The sequence below is a fragment of the Amblyraja radiata genome, chromosome 9 (genome assembly GCF_010909765.2).
Source record: "Amblyraja radiata isolate CabotCenter1 chromosome 9, sAmbRad1.1.pri, whole genome shotgun sequence".
In the NCBI taxonomy this organism is placed as follows: Eukaryota; Metazoa; Chordata; class Chondrichthyes; order Rajiformes; family Rajidae; genus Amblyraja; species Amblyraja radiata.
Window position 1 is genome coordinate 10,017,034 of NC_045964.1, and position 25,426 is coordinate 10,042,459.

At 44.2% G+C, this 25,426-nt stretch overlaps 1 protein-coding gene across 1 annotated transcript in view; it reads left to right on the plus strand.

Moving 5' to 3' along the window:
• jmjd7 (jumonji domain containing 7) overlaps positions 1 to 12,067 on the plus strand; it is a 32,476-nt gene extending 20,409 nt beyond the window's left edge. The window contains exons 7-9 of the mRNA XM_033026650.1: positions 6,388 to 6,547; positions 9,994 to 10,113; positions 11,460 to 12,067. Of these exons, the coding sequence (XP_032882541.1) occupies positions 6,388 to 6,547; positions 9,994 to 10,082 (249 nt within the window). The 3' untranslated portion in view covers positions 10,083 to 10,113; positions 11,460 to 12,067. The remainder of the gene's footprint in view (positions 1 to 6,387; positions 6,548 to 9,993; positions 10,114 to 11,459) is intronic.
• The last annotated feature ends 13,359 nt before the right edge of the window (positions 12,068 to 25,426 follow it).

Sequence of the window (25,426 nt, forward strand, 5' to 3'; positions counted from 1 at the left end):
TTTTACAATTGTGTTGCACCATATGATTCCAAAAAAACGACGAATGGAGACCAACTCGTTATGAATTGGTCTGATTTATCCATTAGGAGGAATCGCATTTCCTCAAGATGAGCGGTGTCCAACATACTTGCAATCCACATTTTAAGCGTTGGTATTGATGTACCTTTCCAAAATTTAAGAATTAATTTTTTTGCTATTATTAAACCATAGTTAAGGAATAGATTTTGAGATGTGTTCAATTTATTCCCATCTTCCATTACGCCAAATATAATCATTTCAGTATTAGGTTCCATTCTTGTCTTGAATAATTTTGTAAATATTTCAAAAATATCATTCCAAAATCTATAAAGTTTTATGCAGGAGACTAAGGAGTGTGTTATAGTTGCCTTTTGGGCTAGACATTTATCACAAGTGGCGGATATATTTGGATAAAATTTGTTCAATCTTGTTTTTGAGTAATATAATCTATGTACAATTTTAAATTGAATTAAATTATGTCTTACATTAATTGAACATTTGTGAATATATATCAGGTATTTTTCCCATTTAACCTTCGTAATTTTTATCATTAGTTCCCGTTCCCACTCTTCTCTAAGTACCTCTGTCGATGGTAGGTCTATATTTAGAATACTATTATATAAATATGATATTAATTTTTGTGAGTCAGCTTCAATATTCATTGCCTCTTCCAATAAGTCAGGAGTTACTTTTTGATATCCTTGTATATATTTTTTCACGAAATCGCAAATCTGAAGATATTTAAAATATTGGTTGTTTTTCAATTTAAATTTTAATTGTAATTGTTGGAATGATAGTAAGTTTCCCATTTCATACATATCCCCGATCCTTCTAATTCCGAGACTTTCCCATTGGTTATATGTCTTATCAATAAGAGATGGTTTAAATAAAGGGTTATTCGCTATTGGCATTAACAGTGATAGATTTCTTAAGACACTTTGACTTTAATTAAAGGTTTATTTTGAATATCAAAAAATATAACTTGCAGATTAGCAGATAGACTTTTTTTCTAAAAGCATTTTGAGTGAATCAAATAGTTCATCAAAATATCTCGAACTTTTAAGGATTTTTCAGTTGTAAAAATATACAGGGATTTTTGATGCTAAATGTTAATATAAATGCAACTAAAAAAATTAACATGAACAGAGGTTTATGAACAGAATAATTATATTATATGTTTGTCTTTGGAACTACTTTTAATATCTTGACAAGATAGTGTTTATTTATTCTTGTATATTTGCATTCATTAGAGATTACTAGTTTATTTTTGTTTTATTAAAAACAGGAAACTACAAACTTAAATGAGGTGGTTAGATCACAGAGAGGTAGGCAGTAGTTTGCAAAATTATATTTACTTTATCCACACCCAAATTTAACTGATAAATTGCCCAACTGTTGATATTGATTATAAGTAACTTGGCTGGTACTTGTTTAAAAAATGTTTAGCTGTAAGTTTTTATGCATACCTCCCTAACTCAGTAAAAAGAGAAATTTCAAGTCACAAGGTCATAAGGAATAGGAGTAGAATTAAGCCATCCGACCCATCAAGTCTATTCCGCCATTCAATCATGGCTGATCTATCTCTCCCTCCTAACCTCATTCTGCTGCCTTTTCCCCATAACCTGATACCCGTACTAATCAAGAATCTATCTATCTCTGCCTTAAAAATGTCCTCTGACTTGGCCTCCACAGCCTTCTGTGGCAATGAATTCCATAGATTCACCACCCTCTGACTAAAGAAATTTCTCCTCATCTCCTTCATAAAAGAATGACCTTTAATTCTGAGGCTATGACCTGTAGTCCTAGACTCTCCCACTAGTGGAAACATCCTCTCCACATCCACGCTATCCAAGCCTTTCACTGTTTCAATGAGGTCCCCCCTCATTCTTCTAAACTCCAGCGAGTACAGGCCCAGTGCCGACAAACGCTCATCGTAGGTTAACCTCATTCCTGGGATCATTCTTGTAAACCCTCTCTGGACCCTCATCAGAACCAGCACATCTTTCCTCAGATATGTAAGGTTAGTGGCATTGGTTGCCACAATTGACTATATCCTTTCAGAGCTAGTTTGGAGAAGCTAGACAGCATTCCCCCTCTTGTTCACTATGCTGATAAATATGGAAGTAAATGCATTTGGTGGGCACAGCATTGGACTACTCAGGCAATATACCTGGTCGAGACCAGACGATTCAATCCGGTCCAGATAGACTTCCTTTTTGTGTCGCAAACACTCACAGCAGTCTGACCACTGCTGCCTCCTGCTGGCTGACTGTCAACCCTTGTTCATTGTCTTGAAGTCCCCATCTCACTGCCAAATGTAGGTTATAAGATTATCCTCAAGGTCAAGTGTGCCCATTCTGCTCTGACCTGTTTTGTGTGTTGTATTAAACACTTTTGCCAAATCCATTGGGGAAGACACATACATAAGAGGGATGATAATGCCAGGCAGTGCGGACACTCAGTTCAGAGCCCTACTATGCATCGATAATGGTGAGATCTGCTTATATCCACAATCAGTCTCCATTGATCAGCATCTTTGGTATGTTAGATCAAAGATGTTGATCAAAGTTAGATCTGTTTTCAATTAGTTTGAACTGACACAGGGTCCAAGGTCAATCACAAGAAAAGTAAGGCCATGTTCTTCCACCAAACTTTCATTCCCTTCACTAAATACCCACAGGTGCTGTAAATCTGGTGCCAAGGAGCCGGGGTGTGCAGCAATTAATGTCTGGATCAAATAGCCACGGTGAAGGAGAAGTAAGGAATGAGGTGGGCTATCAAATGGTCATCAGGTGCTCAGCACACTCAGTGTAGCCCACAGCCACTCCTCCACCACGGATATTGGGAAATGAGTTCAGCAAGGTGATTGGAGTTTCAGTGGGGGAGCAATTTGGGAATAGTGATCATTATTCTGTAATTTTTAAGGTAAGGAGGGATGTGCAAAATTGGGGGTGGGGAGTTACAGCAGTATTAGACAGGAACTGGAGAGCAAAACATGGAAACATAGAAAACAGGGGCAGGAGTAGGCCATTCAGGTGCAGGAGTAGGAGTTTGCGATGACACGAAGCTGGGGGGCAGTGTTAGCTGTGAGGAGGATGCTAGGAGGCTGCAAGGTGACTTGGATAGGTTGGGTGAGTGGGCAAATGCATGGCACATGCAGTATAATGTGGATAAATGTGAGGTTATCCACTTTGGTGGCAAAAACAGGAAAGTAGACTATTATCTGAATGGTGGCCGATTAGGAAAAGGGGAGATGCAACGAGACCTGGGTGTCATGGTACACCAGTCATTGAAAGTAGGCATGCAGTTGCAGCAGGCAGTGAAGAAAGCAAATGGTATGTTAGCATTCACAGCAAAAGGATTTGAGTATAAGAGCAGGGAGGTTCTACTGCAGTTGTACAGGGTCTTGGTGAAACCACACCTGGAGTATTGCATACAGTTTTGCTCTCCTAATCTGAGGATAGACATTCTTGCCATAGAGTGAGTACAGAGAATGTTCACCAGACTGATTCCTGGGATGGCAGTACTTTGATATGAAGAAAGACTGGATAGACTCGGCTTGTACACGCTAGAATTTAGAAGATTGAGGGGGGATCTTATAGAAAGTTACAAAATTCTTAAGGGGTTGGACAGGCTAGATGCAGGAAGATTATTCCCGATGTTGGGGAAGTCCAGAACTAGGGGTCACAGTTTAAGGATAAGAGGGAAGTCTTTTAGGACCGAGATGAGAAAATCATTTTTTACACAGAGTGGTGAATCTGTGGAATTCTCTGCCAGAGAAGGTAGTTGAGGCCAGTTCATTGGCTATATTTAAGAGGGGGTTAGATGTGGCCCTTGTGGCTAAAGGGATCAGGGGGTATGGAGAGGCAGGGATGGGATACTGAGTTGGATGATCAGTCATGATCGTATTGAATGGCGGTGCAGGCTCGAAGGGCCGAATGGCCTACTCCTGCACCTATTTTCTATGTTTCTATTCGGCCCTTTGTGCCAGCACCACCATTCAATATGATCATGGCTGATCATCCAAAATCAGTACCCCGTTCTGGCTTTTTCCCCATATCCCTTGATTCCAACTCTCTCTTGAAAACATCCAGTGAATCGGCCTCCACTGCCTTCTGTGGCGAAGAATTCCACAGATTCACTTTTTAAGAAAGGAGGGAGAGAGAAAATGGGGAATTATAGACCAGTTAGCCTTACATCGGTAGTGGGGAAGATGCTGGAGGCGATTACTAAAGATGTTATAGAAGCGCATTTGGAAAGCAGTGACGGGATCGGCCAAAGTCGGCATGGATTTATGAAGGAGAAATCATGCTTGACTGATCTTTTGGAATTTTTTGAGGATGTAGCAAGTAGAATGGATAAGGGAGAGCCAGTGGATGTGGTGTATGTGGACTTTAAAAAAGCTTTTGTCAAGTTCACACACAAGAGATTAGTGTGCAAAGTTAGAGCACAGGGTATTGGGGGTAGGGTGCTGACATGGATAGAGAACTGGTTGGAAGACTTTCATTTCACTGCACATCTTGTATGTGTATGTGAAATAAAGTTGACTTGACTTGACTTGAGACAGGAAGCAAAGAGTAGGAATTAACAAATAAACCTGTTCTAGGAGCAGAGTTTATGCAAGGATCTCTGGCACAATATGCAAAGCTCAGTTTCCTTCATTCTCATAGTAAGGGCTATGAAGGGCAATGAAGAACTTACTCTCAACCCACATTCATTCTTGTACAGAATATCAATGGACTACGTCCCTGTTCCTTCATTCTCTGATTGTGAGCAACTCATTTAACACAATTACAGCTGGCTGAGGGGGTGGACCACTTAACACAGTTCCAGCTGGGAATACCTATTCTTTGTTTACTTCTTATTTAGCATTTCAGTGGAATAAATACTTAATTCATCTAATTCTATTTGAAATTAACACTGTACAGCGCTCTGGATTTGCTAGTAAGTTGTTAATTGATTCAATCAGCTGGGATAAACTGAGGCTACCTGCCACCAGAGGACCCCACAGTTCATCGTTCTCTCGACTCTGGATCAGTTCCTGTGGACTGGAGGGTAGCCAATGTAACTCCACAGTTCCATTTTGTTTCAGATAATTTTCTCTTTTTCTGTTCTTCTCACTCATTGTGTCCCATAGGCGCTGACCATTGCTGGTTTATTTCCAAATGTACCAATCCATGCCAAGGATTTATAGGATCAGCTTCATGCAATGGCCATCCTTCTGTCACAAGGTTGGGCGCAGGGATGATTGCACAATGATTAATTACATTGGCAACTCCTTAGCAAATGAAGCAGTCCATTACTTCATGCTTGCCTACTGCAAGACCGAGCCAACCTTTGGGCATAGGCTGAGAATTGGAAAATCACATTTACGCTTTAAACGTGCCAGGCAAGGACTTCTTCAGACTTTCAATGACATCATTGCCAAGTCCCCCACCATCAATGTCTTAGATAGACACAAAATGCTGGAGTAACTCAGCGGGACAGGCAGCATCTCTGGATAGAAAGAATGGGTAACGTTTCGGGTCGAGACCCTCCCTCAAACTGAGAGTCAGGGGAGAGGGCTACACTGAGTTAAGGAAGGGTAAGGTGTGAAAACGAGACCAAAGGAGATGAGGTTCAAGGAAAATGTAGAATAGAGAGAAGATGACAACAAAGCATAGAGAAATAAAATAACCGACAATATCATAAAGGTCACTGACCAGAAACAAAACTGGACTTGCCATATAAATGGTTCACCACAAGACCAGGCCAGAGGCACACGAGTGTTTGAGGGATGACGGGGTGGTTGGGTTGGATTTGCCAGCCGCTGGCAGGCTGCAGGCATCTTCTGCCAGGTGGGCATGGGACATTTCCTCATCGTACACTTCCCCACCCCCCCCCCCCCCCCCCCCCCAGACCACAACAACCGGGGGTTGGGACTCGATGAAGCGGAGCCGGGAGCTCTGAGCAGACTCGCTCACTCACTCACTGGGTCAGTGAGGTGGGCTGGCGGCTGCTCTCCCATCACAACTGTTCATGTTCATTTCCGACCTACAGCCAATGGAATGGACTCCTGGCCTAAGTAGAAATGTTGCTTTATCCAAAAAGCTGCCATTGAATGAAATATTACGCTCACCCATGTGAATATTGCAATTACATTAAACTGATTGAATAAGTCAAATGTTCTCACAATGGGCACAGCCAGAAATAAATGAAATGATTACACATTTTAATATTCAGAGATTTGAGTTATAGTGAATATAATCAGAATTGTTATGCATGAAATGCAGAGAGAAATGTGAAATGGCAAGTTCTGATCTTCGAGCTGTCACTCAAATACTCTGATTTAACATAATGAATGGACTCTTTGCTTGCTCTCAAAACCAGGTACCTTGGATTCCTCTGGATCCTCTGAACCCTGACCTCAGTCGTTTCCCTGAGTACTCCCTTGCAAGACCTACCCACTGCACAGTGAGAGCAGGCGAGATGCTGTATCTTCCCTCTTTGTGGTTCCACCATGTTCGCCAGTCACACGGCTGCATTGCAGGTACAGAATTAATGCAATTGTCCTGTAAGTAAGTCATAGCCACCAGACTTTACAGTTAACATACTGAACAATGTGCAATACAGGTATGTGATGAACAGTATTCCACAGGGAACTGCATTGAAAGGGGTTATATAGAGAACTGTGTCTACTAAGGGGAATGGTGTGTTCAGTTTAGTTTATTGTCACGTCTACTGAGGTACAGTGAATATAGTGTTATACAGGGAACTATGTGCACTGAAATGCCACTATACAGTAAGTTGTATGTACAGCACATTGTGTTAAGCAGGGAGCTGATATACTGAACAGCTTTGTACAGGGTACTGCATACCGAACAGTGTGTTACACAGGGAGGTGTAAATGCTGCACATTGTGTTACTTAAATATCTGTATATATTAAACAATGTTTCACAGATGTGTGTAGTGATCCATGTGTTACTCAGGGAGTTGGAAGTAACACAAATGAATAACACAGATGGGTACTGAACAAGGAACTGCATGGATGAAGCTCTGAGTTCAGTTTGTACAGCTCCACTAGATTTTGAATCTTTGTGAATGTCAAGCATTCATAAAAATGTGAAAGCTTTGACAGGCAGCACAGAAAAATTTGCAGAAAATGTTTCCATACGTCACCGGAGATTTCAGGCATCTGCACTGTTCTGCTTCAGGATTTCCGTTCCTTTAAAACAATCTCAAAATCACAGTGGGAAAGATTGAAGGATCTAGGCAGCTGTTGATTGAGAGGTTGGAGGGGATAGGTAGGGTCATTGGCAATTTTGTCCAAAGAGTTTGAGGCACATTAATGCTTTATATTGTTCAGTCCCATGTGTGTATGTGTGGAGATACAAGATTAATCCCACTCATCTTCCTTCAGAGTCCCCCTTTTCCCTTTCACCCCCCTATTTCCCTTTACATTCCACTCCTCTTCTTACCTGACACACTTTTGTCTCCATTTTACTTCCATCTTTTGATACTATCTACCAATCAACACCTCCTGACCTGTATCCACCTATCATTTATCAGATGATCATTTATTCCCCCCCCTCCCTCCCCTTTTCCACCTCTCTTTTCTAGCTTTCTCCGCCCCTACATCAATCAGCTTGAAGAAGAGCCCTGACTCAAAACATTGGTTGTCCATTCCTTGCAAGATGTTGCCTGACCCGCTAAGATCCTCCAGCACTTTGTGTTTTGCTCAAGATTCCAACACCTGCAGTTTCTTGTGTCTCCAAGATTAAATTACGTTGTGGTCTCTTCACATAAGAAGATATGGTACAGGTGCAATGGAAAATCTATAGCAAATTGCCTCAGTTATCAATAGTTAATCACAGGATCACTGGTATGAAAGCAATGTTATTGATTAATATTCTTGGCATTGAATTCCAGAAATATATTCTGTATTTTGGGTCTGATTTTTCTTTTCCTGATATTTTAAATGTAAATCTTTTCTGTTTGTGGACTACATCTTCACGTCAAACAAGCAAGCATTTTGCCAATGCCTTTTTATTCCATTTTACTTTAACCACAGTATGCAGCCTTTTCCCCCAAATGCTGACATATAAATATCTATGACATAATAAAGGTCTCAAAACAAACCTTTGCTCTTTGTATCTGTGTCACATATCTTTATAATTCCAAAGACCATAATTAATCTTCTCTGACATAAACGCTGCTTCTGTTCAGTTTAGTTTATTGTCATGTGTACCGAGGTACAGTTAAAAGTTTTTGTTGTGTGCCATCAACTCAGCGGAAAGATTTTTTTTTACTAGACAACAGCAGTAAATTTGTGCTGTGTATAGCACGGTGCTCACAATTCCTCTTGATGCATCGCACCATATTACTTTTACTAATGTCTTAGATTCACCATAACATTCCATGTTTTATATTATGATCCTAATACCAAGTATTTCATTATTTATTGTTAGTCAAATACAATACAATACAATACTATTGTTTATTGTCATTTGAACCTCAAGAAATTTGGTTTCTGCAGCCATACAACAAGAAGAAACAATTTTACAAGACACACAACCAACTCAATTCACACAAACATCCATCACAGTGAATCTCCTCCTCGCTGTGATGGAAGGCAAATACTTTTAAACATGCCTCATGAATCTGAATCTCATAATCCCTTTTATTGATCTCACTCAAAACACACTTATTTTAAACAAAATGCACCACTTTGCACTTACTGAGATTGAGTCTTATTTTCTTTACCCCTTCCGGTCCAGTATCCTCTAGAATCAAACAAAGGAAAAACAGCCTTTGGTCCCCTATGTCCCTGCTGACCCTGTAATACCCACATTTACCAGGCCTTTGTCCACAGCTTTCTATGCCTTGTAGATTAAAGCACTTGTCCAGATCCTTCTTAAATGTTGAGAAAGTCACTGTCTCCACCATCACCCCAGGCAATGTCTTGCAGATTCCAACCATCCTCTGGAGGAAAGTTTTTCCTCAGATTTCCTCTAACTTTTGTTACTACCACTTACCTGAAACCTGTGTCCTCTAGTTTTAGATACCTCTGCTATAGAGTTGTAGAGCTATGCAGCACGGAAACAGGCCCCTCGGCTCAACCCATCCTCGGGGAAGAGTTTCTACCTATTTACACCTCGCATAATTTTGTAAACTTCCGAGAGGACCCCATCAGCCTCCTCTGCACCAAGAAATAGAAGCCACCTTATCTAGTCTCTCCTCATCCCAGATAACATCCTGGTGAATCTCCTCTGCATCCTCGCCACTGAAATCATTTACATCCTATGGTGACCAGAACTGTTCATAGTCCTCTGTCTATGGCCTAACTAATGTTTTAAAGTTGTACCATAACCTCCCTTCTCTTATATTTGATGACCCTGCTGATAAAATCCCCGTCTGCCATTTCACCGTGTTCTCTACCATTTCTGACACCTCCACTGATCCTTGAACTTACATCCTGAGTCCCTCTATTCCTCAATACCCTGAGGCCCTACCATTGCCTGTGTCCATAGCACTCCTAGTGGTCCTTATAAAGTGCATCACCTCGCACTTTTAAGGATTAAACTCCACCTGCTGTTGCTGTACCCGTCTTATAAATTGATCGATATCATTCTGTATGTCTGGTGTTTCCTTTCTACCTCAGAATTGACACTGCCTCCTACTTTGGAAATGACTGCAAACGTAGTGTTTATGTCATATCCTGTCCTGTGTGAGGTAGATCTAAATAAACAAACTAGGAGTCCTAGATCAGCCATGTGACAGATACACAATGTACCAGTCTCCAACAGCACCCTTCTGTATCCCAGCTGTCATCTAGTCTCTCTAGCAGAGATTTAGCAATTTGATGGCTCAATAGAGTGAAACTTCACTGGTAGAAAAACTGGGAACTTTTCAAAGAATTGGTAAGCACGGCAGGGTTGTGTTCTGGGTATCGGTATAAAAACAGCATGGAATTTAATTTGATCTTTCTATTTCAGTGAATTTCTGGTACGACATGGAGTATGACATCAAGTACAATTATTTCCAGTTCCTGGACTCGGTAACAAAAGTGATGAATGCAGTGTGATATACACAGGCTAAAGTGCACGATGAAGCAGGCACGTATAAACGCAGATCCAGATTTCCTGATCTCATCTGTATCATATTAGGACCAGCCTCTCAACAGTGTTCCTGATGAGCCATTGAGTGGCAACATCAAATTCAAGTATTTGTTTTCACTTTTGAGAGAGAGCCTCCCTGTCCCACTTAGGAAACCTGAACGGAAACCTCTGGAGACTTTGCGCCCCACCCAAGGTTTCCGTGCGGTTCTCGGAGGTTTTTGTCAGTCTCCCTACCTGCTTCCACTACCTGCAACCTCCGGCAACCACCTGCAACCTCCGGGAACCGCACGGAAACCTTGGGTGGGGCGCAAAGTCTCCAGAGGTTTCTGTTCAGGTTTCCTAAGTGGGACAAGGGCATAAAAGTTAATAAGAAAAAATCACCATTCCAACCTCAGAACATTTTTATTATGCTATGGTATAACATACTAGTAAATCTGAAGCACAAAGATATAGGGAGCTTATGTAAAAAAGGACACAAGTGCTGGAGTAGCACTTTGGGTAGGTAGCATCTTTGGAGAACATAGATAGGTGACGTTTCAGATAGGGAGCTTTCTTCTGACCCTTCCCAACCCGAAACATCACCTATCTCTGTTTTCCAGAGATGCTGCCTGATCTGCTGAGTTAGTCTAGCACTTGTGTCCTTTTGTGTAAACCGACATCTGCTGTTCCTTGTTTCTAGCCCTTATTTGCATTTGTTACAGATAAGTAAATACAGTGAACAAATATGATGCTTCCCAAATGGAGATCTTTTCCATGGTTCTCAAATTGTGCATCTTATTCTTCATTGCTTTGAATTAATTTACAATTTTATAATAACTAGCTCATTGAGACTGATGAACCAATTTCTTGGAAGAATCGTTCCATTCCCGTTCCACACTTCTGGGAGTATTGGGTGACATTTAAAATTCTAAGAGAGTAGAGGCACTAATGTGCCTTTTTAGCGAATTACATCTATGTGCTAGGCCCAATCCATCTGCTGCCTTTTGAAATCTCCCACTGCTGCTCCCACACTGAAGTAGACTCACTCAAACAATCTCCTTTTACTTTTTCCCTCTCACCTTAAAACTAAGCCCTCTGGTCTTTGACATTTCCACCTTGGGGAAACGGCTCTGACTGTCTACTCTCATAATTTTACGTATTTCTATAGTTTCCCCTCAGCTTTTGACACTCTGCAGTAAACATTCCACGTTTGTCCAACCTCTCCTTATAGTTAATACCCTCTAATTCAGGCAGCATTTCCAGTAAACCGAATCCAGTTGCAGAGGGAGGGAAGAGGCCTAGGTCCCTGAGGGGTTGAACTGTGCTCAATGAACAGCAGACTAACATGTGTTTCTGTTATCCAGATGGTCCAAGCTGAGTGGAGAGCCAGTGAGATGGCATGTGCTAATGTGTCGAGTGGCAAATTGAAGTGGATCCAGGTCATTTCTGAGGCAGAAGCTGATTTGTGTCGTAATCAACGTCCTGAAGAACTTAACGGTGGATTTAAGTGCTGCTGGACCATAGTCATTAAGGCAGGTCACCGTTCTCTTCTTGGGTACTAGTACAATAGGTACCCCTCTGAAGCAGGTGGGAACCTCAGACTGCAGAAGCAAGATGTTGAAAATGTCCTTGAATACTTCAGGCTGTTAGTTTGCATAGGTTTTTTAGCATTCGGCCAGGTACACCGTCTGGGACTGGCGTTTAGCCGAAACAATATCCAACTGTATCAAGCAACTTATTTATTTGATGTAATTTAGAGCTGTAGGGTTTTCTTTCTACCTCATCAATTTCAATAATAGAGCATTGGCAATGTGGAACAATGGTGAACCAGTTTCATTCTGTAAGAGGAGAACCAGTCTTCTGCAATGACTTGGCCCTTCCTGTTTTTCAACATGCATCTAGTCTTGGTCACTGTTATAAAATCTGAATATTGTGTAAAGAGGCTGTCATTTATAAAGCATTGTCATTATCAGTTTGGAGATTAATGTGCACTTTGTTGGAAATTCAACAACATAACATTTTGAAGTGATACGCCATCTATTAGCAAGAGTGAATAACAATTTTTGGTTGTTTTGTATCATGTGTTGAGAATGTGCCTAGACCCAGAGTATGCAAATACCAGGTGCTCACATTTTATTGTTGTTTTAGCTGAACCACGCACCTCATATGTTATTCAGGGACAGTTTCTTCCCAGCTGTTATCAGGCAACTGAATCATCCTATCACCACCAGAGAGCAGTGCTGAACTACTATTGGTGACCCTCGGACTATCCTTGATCGGACTTTGCTGGCTTCACCTTGTACTAAACATTATTCCCTTATCATGTGTCCATACACTGTAAATGGCTCGATTGTAATCATGTATTGGCTTTCTGCTGACTGGTTAGCATGCAACAAAAGCTTTTCACTGCACCTCGGTACACATGACATTAAACTAAAACTGAACTCATAGAACATTTTTGATAACAAATCAATCGTGCAGTTATCCAAGCAGAGATCATCAGAGTCCTGCAGGGAAAGGAAATGCGTTTAGATCATCAGAATCAGAATCAGAATCAGAATGCTTTATTGTCATTGCATGTGTCACATACAACAAGATTACTGTGTCTCTCCATTTAAAAGAACTTCAAACATTCACATACTCATACTTTTTTACACTCCCTCCCTCCCCAAACCCACCCATGGATTCACATTTACATAAATTAACACTGTCTCCCACCCCCCCCCCCCCTCCTTCCCCATAACCCGCTCCCGAGACAGAGTTCAGTTCCAAGATTGCTGATGGGTAAAAGCTGTTCTTGAGTCTGGCAGTGCGTGACTTTAGCGACCAGTACCTTTTTCCTGAGGGCAGCAGTGTGAAAAGGTGGTGACAAGGATGTGTAATGTCTTTCACGATATTACAGGTCCTGCTGCGGCATCTGGAGTGGTAAATGTCCTCCAGAGGGGGCTGGGGGAGTCCAATGATACCCTGGGCAGTTTTTATCACCCTCTGGAGAGCTGCTCTGTCAGCTGCTGAACAGTTCCCAAACCAGGCAGTTATGCAGTAAGTTAGTATGCTTTCTACCGAACAGCGGTAGAAAGACTCCAGCAGTTTAGCAGACAGATGGGCCTTCCTCAGTGTTCTGAGGAAGTAAAGTCTCTGTTGCGCCTTTTTTTTACAACTACAGCAGAGTTCACAGACCATTTAAGATCCTCACTGATGTTGATCCCCAGAAATTTAAAACTAGGCACCCTCTCCACCTCCTCGCCCCCTATCTCCAGTGGCCTGAGCTCCGCTCTATGTCGCCTGAAATCAGTGATGATCTCCTTTGTCTTTTTAGTGTTCAGAGAGAGATTGTTGTGAGCACACCACTCATAAGGTCTGTGCACCTCCTCTCTATAGGCGACCTCGTTCCCATTTGAGATGAGCCCCACCACGGTTGTATCGTCCGCAAATTTTATGATCCTATTTGCGGGGTGATGGGGCAAGCAGTCATGTGTGTATAGGGCGTAGAGGAGCGGACTGAGCACACAGCCCTGCGGTAATCCTGTGCTGAGGGTCAGGGATGTCGAGGTGTAGGGTCCAAGTCTCACCGTCTGTGGGCGTTCACTGAGAAAGTCCAATATCCACCGACACAGTTGACTGCTGAGGCCAAGGTCTAGCATTTTTGTGATCAGCTTGCTGGGTATGATTGTATTAAAAGCTGAGCTGTAATCAACAAAAAGCATCCTGACATATGACCCCTTCTCCTCTAGGTGTTGTAGTGCAGCATGGAGGACAGTGTTTATGGCATCCTCTGTAGATCTATTAGCCCTATATGCATACTGGTGTGGGTCGAGTGAGGGGGGGGGGGGGGGAGAGATAATTTAAGGTGACCTAGGACCAGCCTTTCAAAGCACTTGGAGATTACAGATGTAAGAGCAACGGGCCTGTAGTCATTGAGGGAGTTGATGTTTGTCTGCTTGGGCACCGGGATGATAGTGGTGATTTTCAGGCACGCTGGCAACAGATCATGTTGGGTTGTTCTCTGAACATGTCCGAATCATTTGACAGAATGGTTTATCAGCAGATATTTTCAAACACCAACACTTTGCTTGGCTGGTGGTGAGGACAAGCTTTCCTGTCAGTAACACCCCACTCTTCCCTTGCAACAGTTGCACTAGAAATAAGAACAATGCCAATATCCATCTGGAGTGCGCTTTATTGGGAATATTTTGTTCATTGGTTCATTGCTACAGCTGCATAACTATGTCTGCACTGTTCTCATTCTCACACACACAAACAAATATCACTTGCTGCTGGAGAATCATCAACCCAGTGAAAAATGCCTGAAACTAGTATTCCTGAACCATGTCCCTCAGCAAACTGCCCAGTACTATGAGGCTGTTACTGTTGCAGAGGGACATGTAAAAGCTGCAAGGACTCTGGGTAAGGGCTACAATTTATGGCCCTTCTGCCATTACACACAGAGTGTTTGGAATCTGCATTAGAACCCCCATGAAGTTTGCTCAAGGTGTAGGTGCAAACAATAACTGATATCCTGTTAACATTGCAATTAGAATTACATGAATTGTGCTGAAAATGTTCACTTGTGTCACGTATTTGAAAATGGTGTGAATAAAGTATATTTTGCCATTGAAAATACTTTTCTGGGGCAAGCCTTTGGGCACTTCCAGCACTAAGACACCTGCAGGTAAGATATGCAGGAAGGAACTGCAGATGCTGGTTTACACTGAAGATGGACACAAAATGCTGGAGTAACTCAGTATCGAGAGAGAGAGAGAAGGAATGGGTGACGTTTCAGGTTCAGACTGAAGAAGGGTCTCCACTTCTGCAGGGAAGATGATGTACAGACCAAATTTTGCCTTTAGCCCAACAAACCAATGTCAGGGAAGTCTCACTTTCCCTCTTGTATTCACCACCTCATTGATAGGTATAAGAAGGCCAAATAAGTGCTTACACCCCTGTCAACACACAGATGCCAACATATTGGTGTGCTAATTAGACCTGTATTTGACATCCATATTCAGGAGAAGTTAGACTGGGGAGACCAAAGAGAAAAATGATCAACAACTGAAGGCCTTGGGCCTTGTCACAACTGAATCTTGATGTGCTGGAAGAGTGGGCAAGATAAACTTTGCCCCCTCCTATCCAAATCAACTTGGCATGTCCTTTAGGTGGCACTGGAATTTCCGGGTGACTGTGCCTAAATGATGCATCAAGATATCAGTTTTATCCTTAAATATGATACTGCGTGGTGTAGGTGACAGACTCCAGCCATTAAACTGTAGGCTCTAAATAGTAAATACAATTTCATGCGCTGATTTTACCAATTAAACATTTAAATGTCAACAGTAGTGTCAATTCTAGCCACAAAGCTGCACAAGATGGAGTATTGAAACCTCTAAGTACCTGTACTTAGAACTGATGCTGCCCCTTAAACCCATTGTACCATCATGGACTCAACCCACAAAAGTGCATTGCTGAACCAGAAGCCATTTGTAGCCCAGTAAGCATAGAGGCAATGGGGAAACAAATTAGGTACCAGGCAGCTGAGTTTCGGATGAGCTAAGTAAGTAAAAATGCAAGGCATTAGTTCTTTAGACACCCAATGGCAAGAACAAAATACTGGTGATTCTTCTCCAGTCCAAGTGATTGAGTCTCGAGTTCAAGTTCTATTACAGTTAAACTTAATTTATTTTCTCTAAGCCAAACCATATTCAAATGTTAATGAGTTATAGTGGGAACAGTTTCCACCGCCAGTTTGTAGATGGCACACAAATCAAACAGATTTTCTGCATTTGATGATAACAGATGCCATCCATTAGCTCTTAGGAACAGCAAGGCTGTCCAACTAAATGGTATAATGAAGCAGCATGCTTCAGAGTTGTTATCTTTCTGATTCTGGTCAGATCAGCTGGGTACCACTCAATGCTAAAGATATAACTGCTTGTCTGCCAGATGGAGTGAGTAGATACCCGCCCATCTCGCCCGCCAAACTAATTATCTTCCTTTTTGCAAACAATCCACTAAAGAAAGAGCCTTGGCATAAAATCACTCTTCCTTTCCATCAGGATAGGCTTCTCCTTGATTGTCAAGAAAATTCCAATGACCTACTCTAGTGATACAGCAGGTTCTTATTGGAACACGAAGAATCAGGCACGATATACTCCCAGGAATTATTGATAAAGCAGCCCCTATATTATGGATTTGGGGACCGGGGACTGGACCAGACCTTCAGCAGCAGCGGTGCAGTGCTGGATTCACCGCGGAGAGGCGATGCCTACCTGGATCGCCGTATGAAGCTCCGGAGCGTTGGGCCTGCAGCATCAACATCGTGGAGCTGTGGTTTGTGGAGCTCCCAGCGCGGGCGGCGCTGACCAACATCGCGGAGTCCTGGGATCCCTTTGTCGAGGGCCGCCAGCGTGAATCTCCGCCCAGCGCGGCCTGTGGACTTCGGGAGCCACGGACTCCGGTAGGAAGTGGCAGATTCGGAGGTCCAAGCCGCTGAGGTTGTCCTCCCGTTCCGACGTCGGAGTTCCATCATCCCGGAGAGCGGGCCTGAACATCCGGCCGCCCGTGGCGGTGACTGCGGAGGGCTCGGGAGGCCCCAACCACGGGGGAACATCAAGAACATCAGAGGAAGATGACTGACTTTGGTGCCTTCCCTCACAGTGGGAACTGTTGATTCTGCGGTGTGAGGATGTTTTATGTTGGACTCTATCGTGTGTTGTGTTCTTTATTTTATTTGTATGGCTGTATGGTGACCACACATTTCACTGTACCAACTGGTGCATGTGACAAATAAATGTATCTTGTATCTCTTGTATCTTATATCTCTTGACTCGATCCCCTGGCCAATACACTTAAAAATAAATCCAACGCAGACATGCAGCCCCTACCTGCTCCAATGAATTTTCCACACTTAATTGAGACAATCAGGCTGTTAATCAGTATAATCTAGAGAATGAAGTATGTTCTGTGAAATTAGAAACAAGTGTCACCTAGCCCTGTGAATAGCAAGGCTGTGGTTACATTGATTGACATTGGGGTTGTCAACTTTTGGAAATCTAATCATGAGATATCCCTACCATAGTGTGAATGGAGTTGTGTTTCGTGCCACTGTAATTCCCGCAAAAACACGTGACCCATTCAATTCAGCATTCTTGGGTGTAAGGGTTAATTTTTGATTTCACTTCTTGTTTTGGGATCCACTATAATTTGCATCTGCCACAACAGATCAGCAAGAGATCCTTCGCTCCATAGATGCTGCTGCACCCGCTGAGTTTCTCCAGCATTTTTGTGTACCTTCGATCTTCCAGCATCTGCAGTTCCTTCTTGAACACAACAGAGATGTGATCTCATTGACTCTTCTCTCTGCATTGGACAGATTTAACAATAAGGCTGTTGTTCATTCATAAGGCTCTTGAACATTGCACAACACTAACCACAAACCCTACCTCAGGAACTATGATCTAACGTAAATTGTTTTGTAGAAACAAGGAACAAGGACTCAGCGAGCCAGACAGCATCTCTGGAGAACATGGGTCGGTGACGTTTTGGGTCGGGACTCTTCAGAAAATTGTTTTGGTTGCTCTACCTACTCAGTTTTGTACTGTTTGGGTCTGGTTATCTAGATTACAGGTTATTCATTTCTTGATGATTATATATTTATTTATTGTGTTAGTCAGCTTGTAAAGTTGCAATAAGTCAGTCTGAAGAAGAATCCTGAAACTTCACCTTCTTATGTTCTCCATAGATGCTGAGTCACTCCAGCACTTTGTGACTTTTAAAGAATTCATTGTTCTGTTGCTGGTACATATGACAATTAAATACTCTTAACTCTTGAACTTACCGACTGATTGCATAGAACTAAGCAACTGGAGTTCCAGCATTTGAGACAATGAAACCATCTTTTCTTTAGGGAATGGGGGTTCCCCTCTTCGACTATAGATGGGGCTATCACCCCATCTTCTGTCTGAAGAAGGGTTTCGACCCGAAACGTTGCCTATTTACTTCGCTCCATAGATGGTGCCTCACCCGCTGAGTTTCTCCAGCATTTTTGTCTACTTTCGATTTTCCAGCGTCTGCAGTTCCTTCTAAACATCTCTTCTGTATCCCGTAGCTCCGCTCTCACTCCCCATCCCCCCACTCGTAACAAGGGCAGAGCCTTCCTTGTCTTCATCTTCCACCCTACCAGCCATCACAAACAACAGATATTCCTCCGACATTTTCATCACCTCCAACGGGATCCCACCACTGGCCACATCTTCCCATCTCCTCCCCTTTCGGCTTTCTGCAGAGGCCGCTCCCTCCGTAACTCCCTGGTCAATTTGTCCCTTCCCACCGAAACCACCCCCTCCTCTGGTACTTTTCCTTGCAACCGCAGGAAATGCTACACTTGTCGCTTTATCTCCCCCCTTGACTCCATCCAAGGACCCAAGCAGACTTTCCAGGTGTGGCAGAGGTTCAACTGCACCTCCTCCAACCTCGTCTATTGCATCCGCTGCTCTAGATGTCAACTGCTCTACATCGATGAGACCAAGCGCAGGCTTGGCGATTGCTTCACCCAACACCTCCGCACAGACCGCATTAACCATCCCGATCTCCAGGTGGCTCAGCACTTCAACTCCCCCTCCCATTCTGTATCCGACCTTTCTGTCCTGGGCCTCCTCGATGGCCAGAGTGAGTCCCACTGCAAATTGGAGGACCAGCACCTCATATTTCGCTTGGGCAGTTTACACCCCAGCGGTATGAACATTGGCTTCCCTAATTTCAGGTAGTACTTGCTTTCTCCCTCCTTTTCCTCCCCTTCCTAGCTCACCCACAGCCCACTGTCTCCGCCTCTTCCTTTCTTCTTCCCGCCATCCCCCCAACCCCCACATCAGTCTGAAGAAGGGTCTCGGCCCAAAACGTTACCTATTCCTTCGCTCCATAGATACTGCCTCACCCGCTGGGTATGTAGCTGCAGTGAAAATATTGCTCCCGATAATCTACCTGAAACCCTAATTCTACCTTCATCCTCACCAAGGATATTTTTAATATGCAATTTATGTTAATTTGTTTCAAACTTAAAAAACAGAATTAAACATTTTACTCTTTAACGAGCTATCAACATGGCACAGCTTTAGGTATCTTGAATCCAAAACCTAAAGGTTAAAACCGTCCTCCACAACTCACATTGCAAACACCAGGAATGCACCAACAAACCATTTGCTGCTGCACGCATTCACCCCGCACTTAAGTGGATCTGTGGGTAGCTCTTTCTCTCATTCAAACCCCACTCCAGAGCACAAAAATCTATGCTTACATTTCAGATGAAACCACAAGCTGTGATCTTATCTGCTCTCTCAGGCAAATATGTATAAGAAAATATACAATTCTGAAGAGGAGGCAGCATCCTCAGTGTGCCAAAACGTATTCTAAAACCAACATGTTAAATAGATTCTATGCGCCACTCTGCTGTTATGCTTTTGTTGATGTGTTTATCATTACTGTATATTGTTTATTCATGTCCGCTTCATGGAGACAAGGAATTTACTTGCATCCTGGTGACAATAGTTTAGTTTAGAGATAGAGCGCGGAAACAGACCCTTCAGCCCACCGAATCTGCACCGACCAGCGATCCCCGCACATTAACAGGATCCAACGCACACTAGGGACAATTTACATTTAATACCAAGCCAATTAACCTACAAACCTGTAAGTCTTTGGTGTGTGGGAGGAAACCGAAGATCTCGGGGAGAACGTACAAACTCCGTACAGGCAACACCCGTAGTCGGGATCGAACACGGGTCTCCAGCGCTGTAAGGCAGCAGCTCTACCGCTGTGCCACAGTGCTGCCCTAAACTAATCCAAGTCTGAGTTTTTTTGCCGATTATGTCTGAAGGAAATTGCTGGGCCCCTAACAATATTGTGGGTATATTTACTCCCAATGTACTGCAGTGGTTCACCACCATCTTCGCAAAGGCAATTATGGATGGTCAATTAAATGCTGGCTCACCTGCAAAGTCCACATTCTTTCAATAAATTGATAAAAAATGGTCATGTTCCTACATTACATCCAATACTATACTTCAAAAGAGTGTTTTATTGACTGCAAATTTGTTTTGGGGCATTCCAAGATAATTAAAAGTGTTATCCAAATGCAAAGAAGGGTTCCGACCTGAAACGTCACCTGTTCATTTCCCTCTACAGTGGGAAATTTCCCTGCCTGACCTACTCAGTCCCTCCAGCAGTTTTTTGTTCTCATATAAATGCAAACCTAGGATTGGTGAATACCTTTGATGTTTCTCAAATGGTGAAATCCTTCTTCACAGGAAAATTAATTTCTCATAAGTGGCAGAACAGAACCCCACCCTAAAAACAACCAACATTTAATAGTTAATGCATGGTCTAAATATAGGGGTGGAAGATTGCAACCTACACGTGGTCCGCCCTGTTTCGACTAATGCAATCAACTTGACGTGCACAAACTTGTCCTAGAAGGCGCCGTCCTGTATGGTATGGCTGCCCAGCCTGCAGCTGTTTGTTTTTCACTCTTTTTTTATTTTTAGTTAGTTAGTTTTTGTTCTGGAGTTCTAGTCTTTTTATGTGGGGGGTGGGGGGTGGGGGGGAAACTACCTTTCAGGGTCCCTACCTGGTCGGAGAGGCAGCTTTTCTCCGGGCTGCACCGTCGACCCATCCTCGCGGCCTACCAGCGGGCCTGGAGCGGCGTTTCCTGAGGGGACCGCCCAGAACCACGGCTTCATGGCGGCACAGCGCTGGAGCGCTATCGCGGAGCGGGCGATTCCTTGCCCGGGTCGCCGCGCTGGAGCTCCGGTGAGCTGAGACCGCCGAGAAAAACATCGCGGAGCTTTGGGTTTGTGGAGCGGCCTGCCGCGGGCGGCGGCGCTGACTTTAACATCGGGAGCCTGGATCTCTTGCTGAGATCGCCAGTAGTGGAGCTCCATCCGGCGCGGCCTTGTTGGCTTCGGAAGCCGCGGTCTCGAGTAAGGAGGCGGCCGTTCCAGGTGTCCCAAGCTGCTGAGAGGATTCTCCCGACGCCGGAGCACCATCACCCGGCGAGAACGGCCTGGAACATCGGGCCTCCATAGAGGCGACTGCGGGCAAGGCATAGGCCGGACTTAAGGCATAGGCCGGACTATGGGTGGACATGGGGATGGGACTGGACTTTGTGCCTTCCCTCATAATGGAAACCATTGTGGGGGGATGTTTTTTATGTTAAAGTTCTTTATTATTGTCATGTTTGTATTCTTTTTTTATGTGCTGCACTGGCAACAAGAATTTCACTACACCTAGGTGTATGTGGCCAATAAAATAACCTTTGAGAAAATCAAATAGAACAAGTTGTCCTACAACTTTAGGCTGTGCACGCCACACGAAAGAAGAAGAAGGTCTAAATATACACTTCTTGTATCATCTTTCATTTGGCTTATGTTATCTTTCCAATGCAGTCTAGGAATGGAAGATTGCACCAAGCACTATTTTATCAATTGCTTCACATACCTGTGCACCGGCTCCTTACATTTATATTGCTAACAACCTGGAAGTGGTTAAATGAAATAGTAAAGCTGGATATCTTTCAAAGAACAGGAGCCCAAAGCCTTTCCAAACTGCTCTGCCAAAAGCATTTAATCACATCTCCTCTATTATGTTGATGAAGGATCATATGAAAAATAACTTTGGCATTTTGTGCTTACCTTGTGATAAACCTATCACAAGAAGGAGCACAACAGATGATGATTAGTCATAGACCGCTGAGTGGAGAAAGCACATTCATGGGAGCCAGATACACAATCTTCTCTTTCCTTGCTTTCAAATGACAATGAGTGTAATTTCTAGTGAATTAATTAAGATAATGATGCCAGTGCTGAGACAATGGTCATCTGTTTGAGAAGCAAGTAAAAGTAACAATTTGTGTTTACCCTGAGACCAAGTGCATAATGCTCCCATAGATCTGGAGTTCTAATTTATGGGAACAGAATGGAAAATAAAGCACCAATGCCTCAGGAAACGCTTCTTTATAGAAATGTAGCATTGTGTTGTGGCCAGCTCTGGCAAAAAAAGCTCTTTATGCCCCTAAGCAGATGGGGGCAGTGTTGCCAGCTCTGATTAGACATATTCCTGGACAATGAGTTACAATTCATCTCCCATTGTGCAACAGAAAATATTCACTTATCTTCAAATCTCCATATTACATTTTAACTCATTCGGGTGCAATCTCCTTCAGTAAGTCACTCACTATATTCGGCACATCTTTTATATCTCTTATCCGATCACGTTTTGCCGCCTGTTATTATCAGCAGCACTATTTCAAATTGTGCCACAAGCAAACCAGTGGCTTCTCTGCTTCTGAGTCAAAAAGTGCAGAGTTCAACCTTGCTTCAAGCACACAATGGACATTAGCAGACAACAATAGTGCTGAGGAAAAAGTGGTTTGGCCTTTCATATGGTTTATGACAGTCCATCTAACCCATCAGTTGTGAAGAACAAGTGTTTAAGAGGGAACTGCAGATGCTGGAAAATCGAAGGTAGACAAAAGTGGTGGAGAAAAAGCACAACCATGCTGTTGTTTTCTAATAACAATTAAAGTCATAGAAAGAATGTTCCCATCAACACCTGAAACACTGTTCATCAGATTTCAAATCATTCACCAAGAGATTGAATGTAATGGTCATGGTCTGACCACAACATATCTCTACTTCATGTCAATGAGCATGTTGTATGTTTTTGTTTCATCCACCACTGTTCCTTGCTAATTGACGTTCAGAACTTTTTCCAGTTCCAAATTTGCTTGTGAGAACAATCAGCTTGGGACCTTGTCCATTGACACTATACCGAAAGATCATTGCAATTTTTCAGCTCGACCATTAGATGATGCAAATGTTCCAAACGAAAGGACCCACGTGAACCAGTGGCCTGAATACATACGAAACATTTCAAAGCCGATCTACACCATTCAGCCCATGGGCCAGATCTGAAATTCAATAAGATCAAGGTTGATTATTTTTTTCTGCATTGACCTCATGTTGACTTTGATTGATTTAATGTCTAAAATTATATTAAGATCTTTAAGGCGGCATGACAGGGGTAATGGGGGTGACATAGATCATGGTGAGTGGGAAAGGGTTTGTTTAATATTAACTTGTGTCGCAACCTCTTCTCACGGACGATAATGAATTTCTGGAATTTGGTCCTGTGGAGATTTGTGGAGGTTAGATCACTATGGTTCTTTAAAGAGCTGTTGGATACATTTTTTTTTTTTAAGATTGGGGAACTTAGGGCTAAAGGGAACTGGCACAGAAGAAGAGATCAGGATTGGGGCAGATCGGCCATTATCATATTGAATGAACCTAAAAGTGCCAAATGGCCTACACCTGTTCTTGTTTTATTAAACTGCCTGTAATATATTCAATGATATATATATTCCATAGTTCTTTCAGTCATCCCTAAAAGTTAACCATTTTATACGTTCCCTCTAATTACACCCGGGTCCCATTTCCCACATCTATCTATACTATTACTAAAACTCTCATCTTGACCACTTCTGGTCAGTGTTGTATTTAAATTTGCGCAAAAATGCTACCCTATATCGCTAGGATTACTCGCCACCTTACTTACCGTTCTCCTCTGCTCCAAGCCACCAAGATTTGCTCTGATCGTTGGAAGATTACAAAAGTTATGAAGGTTTAAAACATCGTGAGATCAGCAGATTGGTCTTCTTGCCTGTCAGTCACCATGAAGGTAACGCGCCTGTCAGTCACCATGAAGGTAACGCCCCTTCCGGCACCCGCCGAGAATAAATCCCCTGAGGCGGGGCTGAGTCCGCAAGCCGTGTGGAGAAGAACGACCAGCGAAGCGACCAGCGCTCGCTGTGAGTCCTCATCGCACCCCCAACCCCTTCCCTTCTGGGCCCCCTTGCTGGCTCCTGCCCCCCTACCCCGTAATACCGCATTCTCCGCAAGGCTCTTCCTCCAGTCTATTCTCCGAGCTCTCTCCCCCTGCCCACACACTCCTCTCCCACACCCCCCCACACCCTAACCCCCCACACCCCAACCCCTCCCCACACCTCAACCCCCCCCCCCCCACACACCCCAACCCTCCCCCACACACCCCTCCCTCCCGCACACCCCTCCCTTCCACACATCCTTCACAACCCTCCCCCTGCCCCCACACACCCCGAGCTTTCTCCCCCCCCCACCCCCTGCTTCTTTACTGCAGCTGCGGTAGGCTTTGGATGAGCCAGCCCGGCCCGACCCAGCCCAGCCAGCACCGAGTCGTCAAACGGAAAGCGGAGATTCCTGGCGGAGAATGACCAGCGAAGTGACCAGAGCCCGCTGTGAGTCCCCATCGCACCCCCAACCCATTCACCTCTGGTCCCCCTCGTTGGCTCCTGCCCCCTCCCCCGTGATATCGCATCTCCCCCATGGCTCTTCCCCTGCCTTTTCTCCGAGCTCTCTCCCCCCTTACTCCCACACCACTCCCCCCCCACACCCCTCCCCCTTACACCTCTCCCCACCCGCACACCCCTCCCTTCCACACACCCCTCCCTTCTACACACCCACCCTCCCCACACACCCCTCCCTCCCACACTCCTCCCTCCCACACACCCCTCGCAACCCTCCCCCTGCCCACACCCCTCTCCCACACACCCCCTGCCCACACACCCCTCCCCCAAACCCCCACTGCTCACACATACCCCCCTACACACCTCTCACCCTCCCACAACCCCGCATCCCACACACCCCCCTCCCACAACCCCTCTCCCACAACCCTTCCCCCCCACAACTCCTCCCTGCCCAGACACCTACACGATGCACCCCCCCCACAATGCCCCCTCAACGCCATTCACCCCGCCCACACACCCCTCTCTTCCACAACCGCCCTCTCCCCCATAACCCCCCCTTTCCCCCACAACCCCCCTCCCCCCCACAATCCCACCTCCATCCCACAACCCCCCCTCGACAACGAAGTACTATTTTCCCTACAGTCATACAAATAATAAAAACACAAAACACAGAATATAGTAGTCCACAACACAAACATCCCCACAGCGGCACCAAAGATCCCCACTGTGAGGGAAGAACCAAGTCCAGTCAACCTCCTCGCAGATGTTCCCCAATGTTCACCCGTGGTCGTGGCCTCCCGAGCCCTCCGCAGTTGCCGCTACGGGCGGCCCAATTTCCAGGCCCTCTCGCCGGGAACGATGGAACCCCAACGTCAAAAGGTAAGACATCCTCAAGCCGCCTGGACCTCTGAATCGGCCACCTCCCACCGGAGTCCGCGGCTCCCGAAGTCCACAGGCCGAGCTGGGCGGAGATTCACGCTGGCGACCCCCGACAAAGGGTCG